This window comes from Lepeophtheirus salmonis, chromosome 7 (assembly GCF_016086655.4).
Source record: "Lepeophtheirus salmonis chromosome 7, UVic_Lsal_1.4, whole genome shotgun sequence".
NCBI classification, from domain to species: domain Eukaryota; kingdom Metazoa; phylum Arthropoda; class Copepoda; order Siphonostomatoida; family Caligidae; genus Lepeophtheirus; species Lepeophtheirus salmonis.
Window position 1 is genome coordinate 15,828,868 of NC_052137.2, and position 17,958 is coordinate 15,846,825.

Sequence of the window (17,958 nt, forward strand, 5' to 3'; positions counted from 1 at the left end):
AGGACTGATCTTACGACTGAACTGACACAACACTACTGGTTACATCCTGTTAAAATGGCTGTTCTTTATTCTTGACATATTAAATAATTAAATCAGAGAAAAAGGTTTCTACAATTTGTTTGAAAAATGTCCACTTGCAAATAGCATCGTATTGAATAAAGAAACATAAGTAAGATCAGATAATACTTCACTTCCAACTAAATAAGAATAACTCTAACATATCTTTTGATGATCTGGGGCTCATAATAACTATTTTTACAAATTGTCCTTTCAAGCTAAGATGATGTTTTCCTTAATCAATGAAGTTTTATTGAAATTTTTGTAGTCCCCAATTTGATAAAGTTATTTTAGAAGTACAAATATATTTTTTTAAATGTTAACAAGGAATACTTATAGCTGAATAGTCGAATATCATTAACATTGACTTGTTTGAAAGGGGTATGCCATAGTTTGAATACAGTTGATGACTTTTGTTATAACGTTTTTTTATCGAGAGAAATACAGTCTTGGAATATAAGAACTCTTAACGTCCCGTACGTGTTTTCATCTGATGCTCAGCAATTTATTGATTATAAATAAGTATAAGCTGGAATAAAAAAAAGTATTAACCGTACGATTTTCCAAGTACTTAAGTGTATAAATATAATATATAACTGCCAACCAAATTAAAATATCAATGTTTGCCGACTGTATGCATAATAGCAAGTACATATATAAGTAAAATGCATACATTTTCTATGAATGAATAAAATAAAATAAAATATTTATACCACATTTTTCAGCTTAGAATGAATAATAAAGCAGATTTCTCTATTTAATAAGATATAAATTAAATTCTTATTTTTTATCTTTTATGTTGACCGATTTTTACTTATTAAGTATTGATATCTTCAGCTCAAAGAGATGGAAAGAAACTTGGTTTAATGTTATATACCTAATAAATCCTTCATCTTGACAAATTAATAAATATATCAGAATTCTAATTTACAATGGATTTATTGAAACATATGCATGAATGTTCATCAGACATATTGTACACATCATTGAATTATCTTGTTCATTGATTTGGTATCCTATTTCTCCGGAAACAAATGTTTAAATTACTGGATTCCGTTAGTTAGTCATAGATAACGTGAAATTTAAATTATTTCCTTATATATATGAAGAAGATAGAATACATTTTTAACAGAGTCTTACCCATATATTCTCAATTTTCATGTCTTTCATGTTTAGGACTAATGGAACTCAGGTGGTTTATTTAGAACCCACAGATCCTGTTGTTTTTTAAATTCCATAACCTGATCCGATCCGCCAAATATTTAAATTAGGTATTAAATTATGAACAAGTTAATTTTTGTGGAGCTGGATCTTGTATACATGTGAAACATACAAACCGACCCGCGGGAAATGATAATTTGTTTTAAATTTTACCCCATTTTCAGTTATTACCAACTTTTAGAGGACAGCTCTCAAAATATCCTGATAATCTGTTCTTTATTTTGTGAGTTATTATTCTGTTAAGTGTGACGCTTCTTTTGTTATTTCCAAAATAATGACTCAGAAACAATTTTGTGTTTTCATTTTGCAGTGTTTTTTTTTATGGGCCAAAAAAATTGTTCGAGCTGAGTGCAATGTTTTAAGAAGTGTTATGGGGACTCTGCTCTAGGAAAGGATTGATAAAAAAAACTAATAATAATAATTTAATGTACCCAATTTGGAACGAAAAAAAGCTATATATTCTTTTCTAAGCCTGAAACTTTTCAGCCTATGTATTGCATCACATAGCCCTTCAAAAAATTATATTCACTGCAAAAATTTGCAAATCTTTTACTTAATATATAATTAATGTGTGATCAAGTATCAAATGTGGACTCTATGATGCACTTAATAATATATCAATATCTGTATGTTACTGTATAAATATACTATTAAAAAGGGCTATGAATGTACAAAATTGTCGTTCTATTCAAGTTCCATTAATCAAAAGATTTTGGTTCTTCGTTGAGCATCATTTATTATCGATGCATTAATCAAGGCACATGTCGCAAAAACTTTAAATTAAGATTTCTCTTCAGTGTTTAATTTAATCAATTACCTTTAAGTAATTAAATGAAACATAAATCTATATTAATAAAAGAAAGTTTATCTCTGTGTAAGTACAACGTTCATGTATCTTTGAATGTATCTTAGGACTGTTAGACACTTGTTTTAAGAAATGACAAAATAAACGGGCACGCGCATAATCAAAAAGGAGGTATATTTAAAGAGTTTTATAAAAACAGTACGTGTAAAATGAATCAAATCTCGCAGCGTGTAGGTCAACTTATATTTTATACAATTCTATAGTGTATTACTCATATTTTAACAACGAGTGTGTGTAGCTAAAGCTTATATATAAAAAGAAAAAAGTACATTTTATAAAGTCATGAATATAATTTTTAATCTTAGAAATGAGCTTGTGTAACTAAAGCCTAGCCAGATAGCTCTCTAAAACCTAAAGTACTCCCTGGATCATCAAATCATATTATTTTTCTTTTTTTCAGTCTGTTACTATTATTCTTTTACAATTGAGGAGAGCACCAAGTATTGATTAGGTACATGTGAGTGGACTTATGAAAAATAAAGCTTACCACAAAGTATTTGCTGGAAAATGACCTTCTAAGCCCCTTAAATGATTGATCTATTTGTCAAATCCATATTAATTTCTTGGGGAAACAATTTCAAAAATAACTTGTTATTTTTGTAAAATAACAACACCTGAGATCATATTAAATACATTTGGTAACCTGGATTCCTTAAACATAGAATATCAGCTGTCAATATTTGAATTTCTCATCAATTTTCTGCGCAAAAAGATCATGACTAATTGGGAGACCCATTGATCTCGTATCAATGAATAGATCGATTGTTTGGAAAGGCATCTTTAAAACAGCCTTTGAATCCCTTCTGTTCATCCCTGTCAAAGTCATAATGATCATGGACTCACATCGATTAGTCACTCTTTCAACATATATTATTCCTTTTCCCTCCGTAGTTTCCCCTAATATAATTTGTCAACAATACATGTTCAGGAATCATTATTTTCAATGCAATCTATAATAACTAGTTATCTTTTGGAGCACACAAATCCGGCTTTGAGCTTGCTTAAATTATCCCTCTTTTATACTATATAATTCTTCCCTTTAAAACGAGGTATTGTGTTTACTGTAAAAAAGTTATACATTGACAAAGTAATATTTTGTCTGCTGCAACGAGATATTTCGAGTAAAATCCATTAAGTAGTTAAAAAGCAAAGTTTGTCTCTTTGTCGGAGCCTAATAACCGGGGAAGTCTGCTAGTTATAAAATAATTAAACGCGGGATTTCCCATAGGTGTCAAATACAGAGTAATCATTGGAAACAGGATCCACGAGAGAGAAACTCTTGTACAAATACATATTTATGTACATTCTACATATTATAAAATTGTCTTGTTTATTGATTTCCTTTTTATGAGAAGGAGATGTGTTTTGGGCTATAAAGTCCACTTATTTTTATGCCATAGTTATAAACTGTCCTCAGAATGAAAGATGATGCAATAGGAGTGTGAAAATTAAATTATAGTTTTATTGCCACCCTTAATATAATGGTTATGGAAATATATCACAAAGTGATGCATCCCATGTGTACGTTTTTGTAGCTTTTTGAGAGATAGAGAGTGAGAAAGTGAGCAACAAAACGAAAGATAAATGAATTGGACATTAATATATACAAATGTATGCATGCACAGAGGTGTATGGGCTTCATTTTATAATTTATTATAAATATCGAATATTTGTAAGATATTTTTCATAGTTGCAATCTTTAGGTAGTGTATTGTAAAAATGAATCAGCTTAGGGTTTGTCATTATTATTTAACTCTGGAATAGTGAATTTCCTGTTTACTATATTCAATTCAACTTGACGACTGAACATTCTTGTGTGCTCATAAAAGACTGAGAGTAACTTTGAGGATTTATTGCGGAATTATAAGGCCTTGTTGACTCAGAGTAGAATTGAAGATCAATATTCGAGTAATTCTTGTAAATATCCTTCTTTTCTTCCTTCCTTGTCATAGCTGATTGTTGCTGATCTCCTCCAAAACATTTTTCAATTTATCAGGTTTACCATGTTTATTTTGGGTTTCTTTTTTTAACATTTTCATTACTAATGATTAATCAAATATATCGTATGGCCATGACAAGATACAGAAAATTCATCACGAAGACGAAGCAAAAAGAAGAAGTCCGAAATATAATAAAGTTAAAGGTTTTTGTAATCCAAGCTTTTTTCAGGTAAACTCTGCTAAGGAAAGTTGTTTTTTAAGAATACGACCCTTTACTCTCACATGTACAACATGACACCTTTGAAATTTAATGAGAAAGTCAATTTAATAACTATATGTAATCAGAATATCGGAAAATCTTATTAATTTAGTATATGAAGGACCTTTAAGAGCTCTTTTTTTTATACATTGTTAATATGTCTCATAGTAGAACTCTAATAAATATTATTTGGAGTAAGATAAGCAACTTGTGTAGACTTCTTCATTGGTGACGCCAACATTTGAAAACAATACAAATCACTAGATCGCATTTACTTTAAATTTCTACATTCTCACAAATATAAAATCTTGTAGTTGATCACCGATGTTCTTTTATTATTCTGAGACAAAAAAGAGTGGAATAAATCAATCATTATTTGTCCATGGTGTTCTTACTTCTTCATTTCTAGGCTGAATAAAACAAAGGGTTCCCTTACCAAAAGCCTTAGGTTTTTACAAATTAAATAATACAATTTTTAATTACGTTTGGTTCGGAATGGATTGGTTCTTTGACTGATAAATTTTAGTGTTTCTCTCATCCAAATAATAAGCACTTCCGAGAGATCACTGCTTTTCTTGTTACCCCGATATCATTTGCTACTACCCCGAGTTGATCAATGATGTTTCATTTTTTTAGGCAAAGGGGCATGGAGTAAATCAACGACTATTTGACCTTGGCATTATTACTTCTTTATTTCCATGTTGAATAAAACATACTATATCTTTACCGAAAGTCATTCATTATCTTCTAACTATCAAATGACATATTTTTCAATTATGTGTGATCATTCTAAATGCCTTTTAAAATATCAAAAATCCAAGGGAACTATTCAAAGCATCACTATGTATGCATATAAATTTATCAAAGAAGAAATTTGTAATTGCAGGCGAGTACTCAAAAATTGGAAAATTTTAAAAGCCGTTTTGACTTCTTTGGTAAGCATATAGTTGTCTCTGGGGGAATGTGCTCTTCAACCATGGCAAGACATGGTACCAAATGACATGGTAGTAGACGTCCGTGTTGACTTTCTCGTTGGCTTTAAAGAAGTAGGGAATATCTTGCTGCCGTCGGACACCACGATGACGAGCTCCATGACATGAGTTGAATGTTTGCTCCTGAAGGTTCGCTTGACCTGAGCTCTTGATTCAGCCATTCTTCTATTCAGAATAGCGTCCACTTGTCGACCTGTGCGCAGAGGATATCCCATACCCTCTGCTCGTTGCTCAGATATGTTTGATAAAAAACAAAAAAACAAAACATCAAATTGTAGCTTGTTGTTAGCTCTTTCAAATGGCACTATGTACAAACTTGTCAGTCTTTAAAACTTTGGCTAGACGGGCTCGAAGAGGAATCTAATTTTAGAGTCCTCACTCTGTATAGGTACCTAGCAAATAGCAACATTATATTGTTCAAGACTCAAGAAGTACATGCTTGAAATCGCCTGTCACTTTTATAATTAAATTATTATCGAAAATTAACACTTCACTATAATTATATATATATTTTTTCCAACTAGAAAAACCATTATTAACACATGGAGCCCTCATTTTTCCCCTTATTTTTTGACACTTTATTTAAAAAAAACTCTATAAATTTCATTTAGAAAAGAAAAAAGTATCCACACCTCCCTTATAAATAAAGTTTAATAATATTATTAGTTTGCTTCTTCTTTTATCTTCTCTACTCGATACTTTTTATGGTCATATATATATCTCCATTTACAAATTGTAGGAGCTTTTTAACAATCATACATTCACTTTCAAATTGAACTTCCATTGTATGAACTTTGATGTTATGTACTGACAGTGAGGAATTGAAAAATATATTTTTTAGAGCGTTATAAAAATGTTACATACTCTTAGGTTATAGAGATATCTACATAATATATTGAACATTAGACTGTTTGTTAGTATGTATTTTTTATCCGTTTTAGGGAACATGGTCCAAAATTGTTCCATTGGGTAAATAATACAAAAAATATAACATTTGAGCCATAGTGATCTATGTTGAGATGTTTTACTAATTTATAGGAAAAAACCTTAGAAATTTTTACCTATAAATATTCAACATATTTTGAAAATAGATGTATATTTATTAAAGATAAATCTTTTGAATTAATAAACAGTCTTTCAAAAATTTAAATATAGTTTTATCAATAAGTGAATATTTATTGTAAAAAATAACAAATAATTTTTTTTTTAGGAAACAGTTTGTCAAACCGATGACAACGCGACAAATTAAAATGAAATAAAGATAAATAAAAAAAGGGATTCATTCTGAGGGACAGCTCCAGTAAAAAAAATAAAATAAGTTCTTTGTCAAACAATTCATTCGAAATTTCAATATACTAATTCCCAAACAAGGTGATTACAAACACACTTACTTTAGAAGTATACATAGAAGTGCCCCTGAGGATATAATTCCAGGGGAATGCTAGGGGATGTGCTGTAGCCCCATACAAATTAAGGAAATTTTGTTTTTTACAAGAAGGATTTTTCATCATTCAGGCAAATTATGCAACAGAGCAAAAAAAAAAAGAATATATCAAATTCTTTCCAATATTTTTTTAGTAAATAGTAAAGGATATTTAAAATTTTAATCCAATAAATTTAGTATTTGAATTTTTTTGCGAAAAACTTAAACTTTTTGTGTATAGCAGTAGATTTTGGAAATTATTTTTTGAAAAAAATAAATATTTAATTCTTGATTTTTTTTTTTCGAAAAACCAAGCCCCTCCCAAGTTATAATCCTTTAATTTGCTTTTTTTGCAATACCTCAAAGGAAATTACAGATTTTATATATTCAGAATGTTATGCCAAAAAGGATAAAGATATGATATTTGATAGAAGTTACATACCAAAAATATAAAATAAGTTTAAGACCAAGTGACATTTACTGTTCTTTACATTGGTCCAAAGTAAAACGAAATAAACTATTTTACTTCATGTTTTTTTCATTGCTTTGTTAGCGTAATGTTAAAAAATAAACGTATTTAAAAACCAATCTAAATTGTTTAGTGTTTTTTATAATCTTTTAATTATTATTGTTGACTTCGTCTCATTTTTGTTTTTAAGTCATTTCAACATTTTTAGACTATTACATTAAAGTTGTTGTACATCAGTGTAAGAAAACAAAAAAAAAAAAAAGTAAGAATATCGAAATGTAATTTTATCTTTACAATGATTATTTTTTGTCAAAATAACATATACTTATTGAAAAAAACTTGTATGTATAGAAGCATGTGATCCATGTTGCTACCCAGTCCTAAAAAAACTTTTGTTAGGTTTTATTCATACAGTCTTACTATAAACAATGTATTTTTTTATTTTAATACTTCCCATTAAATATATGAAATAATATTTTTGTGACTCTGCAGATAAAGGATAAGTACTTGCATTAGGGTGTATCAAATATTGGGCCCATATTTACCTATTCTATCAAATGTGACATTTAGTGATAGAAGCATGTAAAAAAATATCTGCAAAATCAGAGGTGGTGCTGGTTGGTGACCAAGCCCTTATATACGGTATGCGACAACATTATTTCCTTCTTTCAAAAGGCTATCAACTAATTATGATTTATTAGACAATATTTATTTTGGCTTCATCGTAATAATAAACATTTACAGGTTTTTAGACAGTTTAAAAAATTATATCAGATAGTCTGACATTTTCAATTTTTTTAGTTTCTATTTAAAAAAAATTTCATTCAAAGGTATTAGAGGAATAGTTCTATTTTTTGGAGAAAGATGCAAAATTTAATTGGCGACATACCTTATTCTATAGTTTTGGATAATTAATAGATTATGTAATTAGTTTTTGGTCGTTGGTTTGTCCTGAAAGACCTGTGAATGCATTTGTCAATCATTAAGGAGTGTTTACGAAGGAGAGGATCAAAAACTACATAACTCCACACTACTTCATCTGGGTTGAAGCTTGTTAGAAAATTTCGGAAGAGTTGGGGGATCAACAAATGGGCCAAGGTCATTTTAAAAAGTATTCAAAACCCTCTGATTTCCCATTACACATGGTGGGTCAATTATAGGCTGATTACAAATTCACTGTCTACAAATAAATGTGTGAAAAAGAACGGTAGAAGTATTTGTGGACTGTGAGAGGAGGAAGAGGATGATGAATTTAATTTATTCATTAAGTGTCCTTATTCACAGAATCGAACAATAAGAAGTAGACAATATTAGGAATTGTTGATGAGAGGGATATCTACTTATCGTCAGACTTAATGAGAGCTAATATTATTACCTTAAAATATGTGTCTACAGTTTATAGACTATTATCGATTGAAAGGAAACCAAAAACTCTGAATCGAAGTTTTATTGATTATGAATGGTCTATTTTAAATTTTTAAATTTTTTTATGTCTAGTTTTACATATGTAAATACTTTATCTAGACATTTTATAATTTATGTTATTTTAAACATCTGTATGTTGGTTATTTTGAGCATTTGTTTGTTTTAGAAGGTAGTTATGTTGATGTTACTTTTATGTGTTTAATTTGATGACAATAAACCGCAATAACTCCGGGCCAAGAAAAAGTAATTCGTTTTTGGCGATTCAGCCAAAATCATTAAAAAGTTGGGGTTTCCAGAATTAATCTAGTTATAAATACCTGATTTGAACAATTTGTATCAATTTAAAATATCGCATTTGATGGTATCAATTTTAGCTCTCTAGCATTAATATTTGTTAAGTCATACGCGTTCAAATAATTTTGCGAATTTCAAAATATAAAAATTAATTACAAAAATATTTTTTCTATATTAGAAATTGAATCAATTAACAGATTTTCACAAATCGCACCAATAAAAGTTACTGTGCTAAATTGCAATTACTTTTTGTTAATAGTCAATCTAATCATTTATTTGGCAATATTATTTTTCAATGGCCAACGCATATTTCTCACTATTACAGCGCATGATAGCGACGTACTGTATCTCCAATAAATTTTTATAATAACGTTTCCAGAATAAAACCACGCCCACCCCACTACTACTTCTACATGCTTATTACTACGCATTATAAAAAAGAAAGTTTTGTTGATGCACTCTGTATATATTTATTTTCTTGAGGCCATGACAAAAAAATCCTTTACTCTCCTATCTTTTGTTTAATCTAAGTATGTTTGGTATTTGTAACTAATATGTTAATATTTAAATTATTCACATTAAGAGCTTTCATTTGATACCAAAGAAGAATAGGTTGAACAAAAAATAAATAAAAAACAAATATTTTTATGAATTGGCCCCGAGTACATATCTATATCCCATGGGATGGAAAGCCCGGGCTTAACAAGGAAAACGCTTTTTTTCATTCACAATTGGCTTTATTCATCAATACAATCTCCATCAAGAGAAAATCCATCATTCTAGCACCACTTTTAAGTTTTAAAGCGTCTTTTATAAAACACTTTAACTTTGCTTCAAAATAGTTCTCAGTTTCAGTGGGGTAACCTCTTCATAGAAGGGATTTTTTTTTAACGGTAAACCAGTTTTTTCTCTCTGGAAACATCCATTTGTCGTTGGCAGCCAAATCCGGAGAGTATAGTGGATGCAAAAGCAATTCGAAATTAAAAAGATACATATAGTTTTGCCATTATTTTATTGACTTGTAATACGGTGTATTATCCTGGTGAAACATGTCTTTATTTTTCCGTTATATCGTCCCTCAAATGTTCTAATAAGGAACTGTTGATGGTATTCCTTTTTTCTAGGTAGTCATTGAGTATAATGCCCTATCCAAGGCCATAATCTTTCAGGCTGATTGTTGTACTTTCGTGCGAGTTGGACGAGGTTCACCCGTTGCTGTCCTCTCGTCTGATGATTGTTTTGATTTTGGAGTGAAGTGATGGATCCATTGTCTAGTTTCGGGACTTTTCCTCCCATATGCCATAGATAAGTGATTGGTGGCACCCTTAAGCACCTTTAATTTTGTGGATTTTTTACATGCATTTTTTTATTGATCAAGTGTCACATTTGAAGGAATAAGTAAGAATATCCAATGAAAAATGTAAAAGTCATTCGGTATTTGATACACCCTAACTTCTATTAAATGTATACTACAAATAATATTATGTAGAAGATATGCGTCATTAAAGACCTTTTCTTTAACCATAGATTATTTAACTTTAAGGCAAATGTGATAGATGAGAATGTCAAAACACATATAGATCTTATCTTACCTGAACCAGAGGAAATAGTAGCAAGCCTCTTTTCACTCGGTCCCTTTAGCGTGCTCACTTTAATCCGGTTAAAAATACTCGGACCTTTGGCATTGGATGCAAATATAACCGCCTCAAAAATTGTGGCTGATGGGAGATGTAAAACAGAGAACTTTGGAGAGGTAAGAGTCAAATTACGAACAAGAGTATGTGAGCCATAAATATAGAGCTCCATAGTAAAGAGTTGCTCTAATCCTCCATCAAATCCAGGAGTGCAGTGAACATAAATATTATCTATTGATCGGTTGACTTGAGTACAGTTTGTAACTCGATCTGGAGGTCCTAATGGGATTGAAGCAAATATATTAATGTTAATTTATTTTTAGATTTTAAAAACAATATAGAATACACCTATTTGTGAATGAAAATTACTTTAATCGTAAGAACAATGTACAATATATTATACATATGAATATTGAAGGTCAAAAATATAATTCACTTAATCAATTTATGGGTAAAGTAGTGCCAATAAATTTGGATATTCGATCTGGAATATAGAAATAAATTAAATTACGAATAAAATAATAATATTATGTACATATATTCTTTTCGTCTGTTATTAAGGTCCTTTAATATTTAATTTAAGTAGGTATGTACGAGGTTTTCTTTTTTCCGTGGGAAAGTAGTCTTTCAGAGGGATCCGGGAAATATTGGGATCCCTTTAGAAAATGATAAATACATCATTTAAGTATTTATTTTTATACTTAAAAAAGAAAAATACTTTTTTGGCTAGTCTTACCCATATTATAATACAAATTCTCTTTTTTTTCGTTTTATCATTAACACAAAAAGTAAACTAGTATTTTGTTTTTATAGAGCCCAAGGGTCCCATTTTTGAACTCCGTAAGACTATCCGATCCCCAATAAAAAAAATTAAATACTACATTATTTTTTCGTGAAGCTGTATAATTGTGAAACATACAGTCCGACCTGCAAGCTCAAAGTCAACTCGGTTTAAATATTAGCCAGCGGTGATAGTAATGTCCCAAAATGGTCGACTTATAGTTAATAAACGTAAAATATAAAAATATGATTGTTAGTAAAAGTTATTGCCGATCTTTAATAAAAACTATGATTTTTAGTAGATAGATGGGATTGTAATCAGAGAGTCTCTTTAAGTGGAAGAGGGGGCCTTTGGTTAGTATCCAGGGTGAGGGAGATAGGTGTATCTTTTTTTTAAAAACTCTTTGAAACATGATTATATATTTAATGTCCAGTTTATTACCATAGAGTTAAGATACCAAATCAGGCATTTTTCTCAAACATCAATTAAGACAAAGTTACTAAAAAGTCAGTAATTTTCGCCTTATTTTTTAAATATTGAGCAAATCTGATTTTGGGCGGTAATTGTAATTTTTTATGTTTTAAATTATACCACGTCAATAATTGACTCTTTTCTATCATTTGATATAAGTGCATCATAATTTAAATTTACCCACGAAAAGTACTTTGAGATATTGTAGCCCGCAGTAAAAAAAAGGGATTTGCAAATAGTTTTGCTATTTTCCTTGTATTGTTTGTTTATTTTTATTATATTATACATTTACAATTCACAACATGCATATTTTTTAGTAAGTGAAGATTTGACGATTTTTTTGTAGGATAACTACTCCGATTTATAATCCCTATCTCAATCTCAATGCAGTAAAATATACTAATTGAACATTATTAAAAGCTTAGCTATTTTATTCCTTTAGACATTCAAATGTGTCTGCCCTAAAAATTTGGATTGTTTATGTCAAACGAGCCTCAAATATTTTAGACAAAAACAAAAAAATGTTGATACTGCTTCCCATATTATGCATGTATATCCAGATTAAAAATTTGAATTATAATCTAGGACCTGGCAACACAAAAGTAAGCTAGAATAAATGAGTGTTGATTACATTTGTATTCTTCGACGAATATTCGCCAATTTCTATCAACTAATTTTCCTTGTTAACCCTTTGGATGTGCCGTAAATTCCGCTTCCAGTAGTCAAAATGTATAGATTTGTTTAAAAGGGTATATCGGCGGCAATATGAGTCAATCAAATCATATTAGGGTAAAAGTTAAAGCTTAAATTAGTGGGTAACATAATTCATACCAGAAATTTGGATAATAAGCCAATAATGAACTTAATCATGTCAATGAAATATTGGGCTGTATATAAATATGAAAGCAAACGATTTAATGGGGATTTAAATTTATTCTTGATTTTTGTTTCGGATTGTTTTCATGTTGATACAACATATGTGTAGGAACTCAGTTAAAAAAATGTTTAAGCACACTAAAATTCCTTAAATTATAAGTCAATAAAAATCATAGTTAAGCTACCTAAATATTGGTTCTAGGGCAATTGGCGGAAATCAATTTTGTTGAAGGACAATATTCCCGCAATTCCATATGGGATATTTGGCAGAAAAATGATATTTAATATATTGATACAGGTATGCTATTGCTAATTCAATTTAAAATTATAGTATGATAAATATTAATCATATGCTTTATAATCTATATAGTTATAATAATTAATAAGTGTTATTTTGCAAAAAAATATTTTTTTAAATCATTTTCATTAATGGTCATTCTATACGCACAACACGAAAAAAAGTTCGAATGTGGTATGAGTCTTTACCCTTGTAGTACTTTAAATAAATTAAATATTAAACAAACACAAGACCGATTTGAAAGGAAGAAGTGATAATCGCTTCTCCATTATCAATTAATTATCATTCGACATAATGGATATTCAATTTTGAAAAGATTCATGGGTAAACCAACATACTTCCGATGGATCCCAAACCAAGTTATGATAATTATAACAAGTTACTTATAGGCTCCTTTAACGAATTTTTACCTACTACTTTCTAGTATGACTTTTAATATCAAACTTCATTTTTAATCATTGTCTTAAGTATTATTTATCAAAGAATATGAAAATTACGATTCTATATATTCATTCAATCTAATATACTATTTAGAACAAGAATCCAGTTTCAGCTTCATTTTTTTTGTAAAACTAATATAAATGTGAATTCCAAAGTCAGGGTTAAATTTCATCAATTAATTTATTTATTGAATAAATATTTATGTATATATACTCAATAACTAAAAAAATGTCTGTATTTTTTTTACGACAATTCAAGTAATTATATAGTTTGGTTAATATGTGGTATATATGGTTATGTCCAATTCTATGCAAAGATTCTAGGCCCTCGACGATTCCAGGTAAAGATTCAACAGCCATTCTACAGTTTTGTGTTTATTCAATAATCATAAATGAATATAATTAAAAAAAAAAAATCTACAAAATCACACTAATTAATTCATCTATATGACATAGGTATATAGCATTTGAGCAATACCAATTTACCATCTTATTATTCTAAATTGAATTAAAATACGCATCGCATATATCATTATATTAAATATCCTGATATCGGCCAAATTTCCCAAATGGTCCTCGGGGAAATGCCCTTCTATCAAATTGTTCTTCAGGAAAAAAAAATCGCGCAATTGTGCGCTCATGTTAGATATTATCTTGGACTTACTCGTGTATTATATAGTAAGTAAGTAACTCCTACCAAATTTTTATTTCTTTTCCCAATTCGCTTTGTAATTGAGAGTGAGACATTTCCATATTAGCAACATCTCATCGCATTTTAATCTTGTAACTTTTAACAATAAAGAACATACGTAGTAGATATATATATATGAAAATTGAGAAAAGGGATCAATTAAACAAAAAAGTTCAGACTCATCCTATGTACGGGATGTGGCAGCATAACTTCTATTATTATGATGCATGAAAACAGGATGGAGAGTAATAGGAGGATGGGCTTGAATTCCTTTTAGAAACAAGATTCTAATGTTTTATTAGAAATATAGTCAGTCGCAATCGTGAGTTAGAATGGTGAGGAAGATATGTTTACAATAAATATTGCCAAAAATGCTTGATATAATATTTTATAAATTAAACTAATTGTAATTTAGCTTCCAAGTTGTTATTGGTGCAATTAATTAAAATCAGTTAGATGCTTCCATGTGCTTTTAATACACAAAAACGATTTATTTATTTATTTCATAGTTTAAAATTTGCAGAACTCTTTGAATACAAATAACTCTAAGAATAATAATACTAAATAATTTATTTACTTTCATTGATTGTGTGGTGAGCAGGGATTCTAAATTTGTGGGATTTGTTCAAACCAAGTAATTACAACTGGATTTTTTTATTAAAAAATCAACATTTTAAGATATTTGCAAAATTGCTGAAAACCAATAACCTTATCAATTAATCATTTATAATTATTCAATAAATTATATTGATCATATGTTTTATTTCTTATAATTATCCCTGTAATTATCTTCTGAATAAAAAGTTTATGAAAAAGGGGGAACATGAAAAAGATACCGATTATAAAAATACGGAAGTTTGGTGTATGGACCATGCATGGACGATGTCATCTATCTGATATGATTTTTAAAGCTATGTATAACAAAGTTGTAAATGTGTACTATCAATACAAAACCAAAATATTTTTTTTTACTTGTTTTACTGCCTTTTTGAAAAAGGGAGTTATGCTGTGTGCATATATTGTATAATGTCCACTTACTAACTTTGGAGTAATAAAATATTTCTAAATCATTTTCGGGTTGTTATTTCATGTAAAATTAGTTTGAACATTTTTAGAGATAAAGCAGGAATGAATTCAAATAGATTGTATATTTATCTTTGAGCTTCTAGTCTGTAATTACCTTTGAAGTTAAAATCAAACAAAGTCACAATATTTATCTAATTTGCAATTAAAAATGTAATAGGGATGTAAAATCTCCCTGTCTTCATAGTATACTGAGACTCTTAGAAATACTATTTTGATGAATAAAAAATTTATTATTTATCCATTCTGAAAGATAAATTCAACAGCATTACTTTATACAGAGTAGGGGTGACCAGAGAAAGTTGAAACACGTTTTACTCAATTACTTTGACATATTTCAAATTAGACAAACTAATTTTTAAGTAAATTTGATTTAATTTTTATTTTAATGTAAAATTTCCAGTACACCGTACAATCCAGTCATCGAATTGACTGCAAGCTCTCGAAGGCACTTGTTATCGTTGTCTTAATGAACTTTCTTTTCATATTTGAGATCAAATAGAAAAAAATGGAAGTGCGGAGGGGGCGAGTATACATTTCAAATTTTTGAAAATAAAAATGTATGTTTGATGTCTTGGGACACACTAATGTACGAATATTAAATTTGTTTTTATTTTGTTTTGCAAAATGTCAGGTGGACGTATTCTAAAAAAGTTTTTTATAAAAAGTGAAGACATATACAGTTTGACACATATTAATCAATGTTCATAGGTTTTGAACAACCTTTTAACTTCTTTTATTGTTAATTTCACAATTTTAGAAAAGATAATAAAATATTACCAGAAAAAAAAATAGTAAATCAAATTCAAAAATAATTTTTTTAATAAATGACTAATTTAGATGAATGGACACTTTTTTTAATGTTTTTTTATAGTCTTCTCCGAAAATGATTATCTTTTTTACAAAAAAGGACGTAGAAAGTAAACTTTTTGTATAACATATAGTCTAAACTTTTTTTAAAAAGAGTTTTTCAAAGTGAAAAGTACATGTAATCACGAAATATCTCCCTAATGACATCCACACAGTATAGTGCATTATTGCAAAAATAATGATACGCAAAGAACTTATTTTAACACTGAAAAAAAGTTTTTGTTCAATGGAATGAAGAAAAATTAACAAAAGTTAATGATTTTTCACAAAATGATTGACATTCTATAATACAATTAGAATGTAAGCTTTGTTACTAATTTTTTTCGGTGTTCGAAACTTTCCAGGTCTTTTCTATTAAACTATATAATCATTACCTATTTTCATGTTTAATATCATTAATAACTATAATTAAGGAGGGAAATATTGTTTAAGTTGAAGGAAACTGAAGAAAAATTATAATATATGGTCAGTTTGAGAGACAACGTATCTGTTGACAAAGATCACCAAAACACTATAAGTAAAATACTTCTTTTTGCTTACTGATACCTTTGAATTTTCAAATTTCTGATTTATATTTTACTTTGACCGACATATACTATACCGCTATTTAGCCTATATTCAGATCCCTAACTATAAAATATAATACTATCGCCTACATCCACTCTATTCGGACTGGTGCAGGGTGGCATGGATCTAGTAATTTGTTCTACTTAATACCGTACCTTAAATACTGCATATACACCATCTATACTACAATGGGGTGAATTTAAACTGTCACAAACGTAATCTTTGTGATGTTTACATATTTCAAAAGTAAATAAGTTAAAATGATAATTTACAATGGATTTTTACGTATTACTTCTACAAATATCCACACTTGGTCTCCACAAACACAAAGAGCGATACTCAAGCAATTTCCCCCCTTTTCTTTGGACTACCTGAATCTAAAATGTCAATGAATTATACCATATCTTTGCCATTCTACAGCTGTGCTGTAAAATATACTGACAGTTAGGGTTCACTACACTGTAGTTCTGTACTAGCCAAAAAAAAATTTATATTTGTGTATTCTTGGCTAGTAAATTTTCATATAGGTAGTTAACTTTTTTTAAAACTAGCCCTATTGGCTAGTTACAAATTTTGATTGACAGTTGATCCCTGTACTAGAATTAGTAGTACCATCCATTTTGATATATATATATATGTACATTTAAATCCACACTTTTTGACAATTTAAAGAAAGTTTATTATTTTTTAAAGAAGAGACAAAAAAGCACGCACAATACAAGTTACAGAAATACATTTTATGTTTATGTCCTTTTTCTATGCAAAATTATTCCTTTCAGAGGAAAACTATATCCTATATTATTTTTTAGAGATTTTAGAGCTTGTGGTTGGAAATTGATTTTTTATTTATTCAAAGTATGAAGCTCATTGACTTTTTTTTTTACTTTAATTTTAATAAAGAAAGGAAATATTTCTTCATATAACGCATTTAAAATAAGATTTTGAATGAAAAGGGCAAATGTTAAAAAAATAGCTTTGTTTTCTGCTTAATCATCTATGTTTTATAAATTTGGAATTGAATTCATGAACTTTTTGACACCAAAATTGGTTAAACTTCTTCAATTGAGGATGGTAAAACTGTTGTTATTAACTTTATTACCCAATATAACTTTGCTTATAGAATGTAAGTATAAGTATTCTTCTATAATTGCGACAAGGGACCTTCAAGTCCAATTTACTGTAACTCTGAATGATTTATTATTAATATACTGATTGATTAATAATAATAAAACGGAAATAGAAGATTAATTAATTATTCGTAAATGAGTACATATGTAATTTAAATTCATTTAATGTAGCGCA

The 17,958-nt window shown here is 28.8% G+C and overlaps 1 protein-coding gene across 1 annotated transcript in view; it reads right to left on the bottom strand.

The window, feature by feature from the left end:
• The window catches only part of LOC121121663 (protein turtle), a 403,438-nt gene that overhangs the window by 33,360 nt on the left and 352,120 nt on the right, over nucleotides 1-17,958 (bottom strand). The window contains exon 12 of the mRNA XM_071889943.1: nucleotides 10,538-10,858. Coding sequence (XP_071746044.1) covers nucleotides 10,538-10,858 — 321 coding nt within the window. The remainder of the gene's footprint in view (nucleotides 1-10,537; nucleotides 10,859-17,958) is intronic.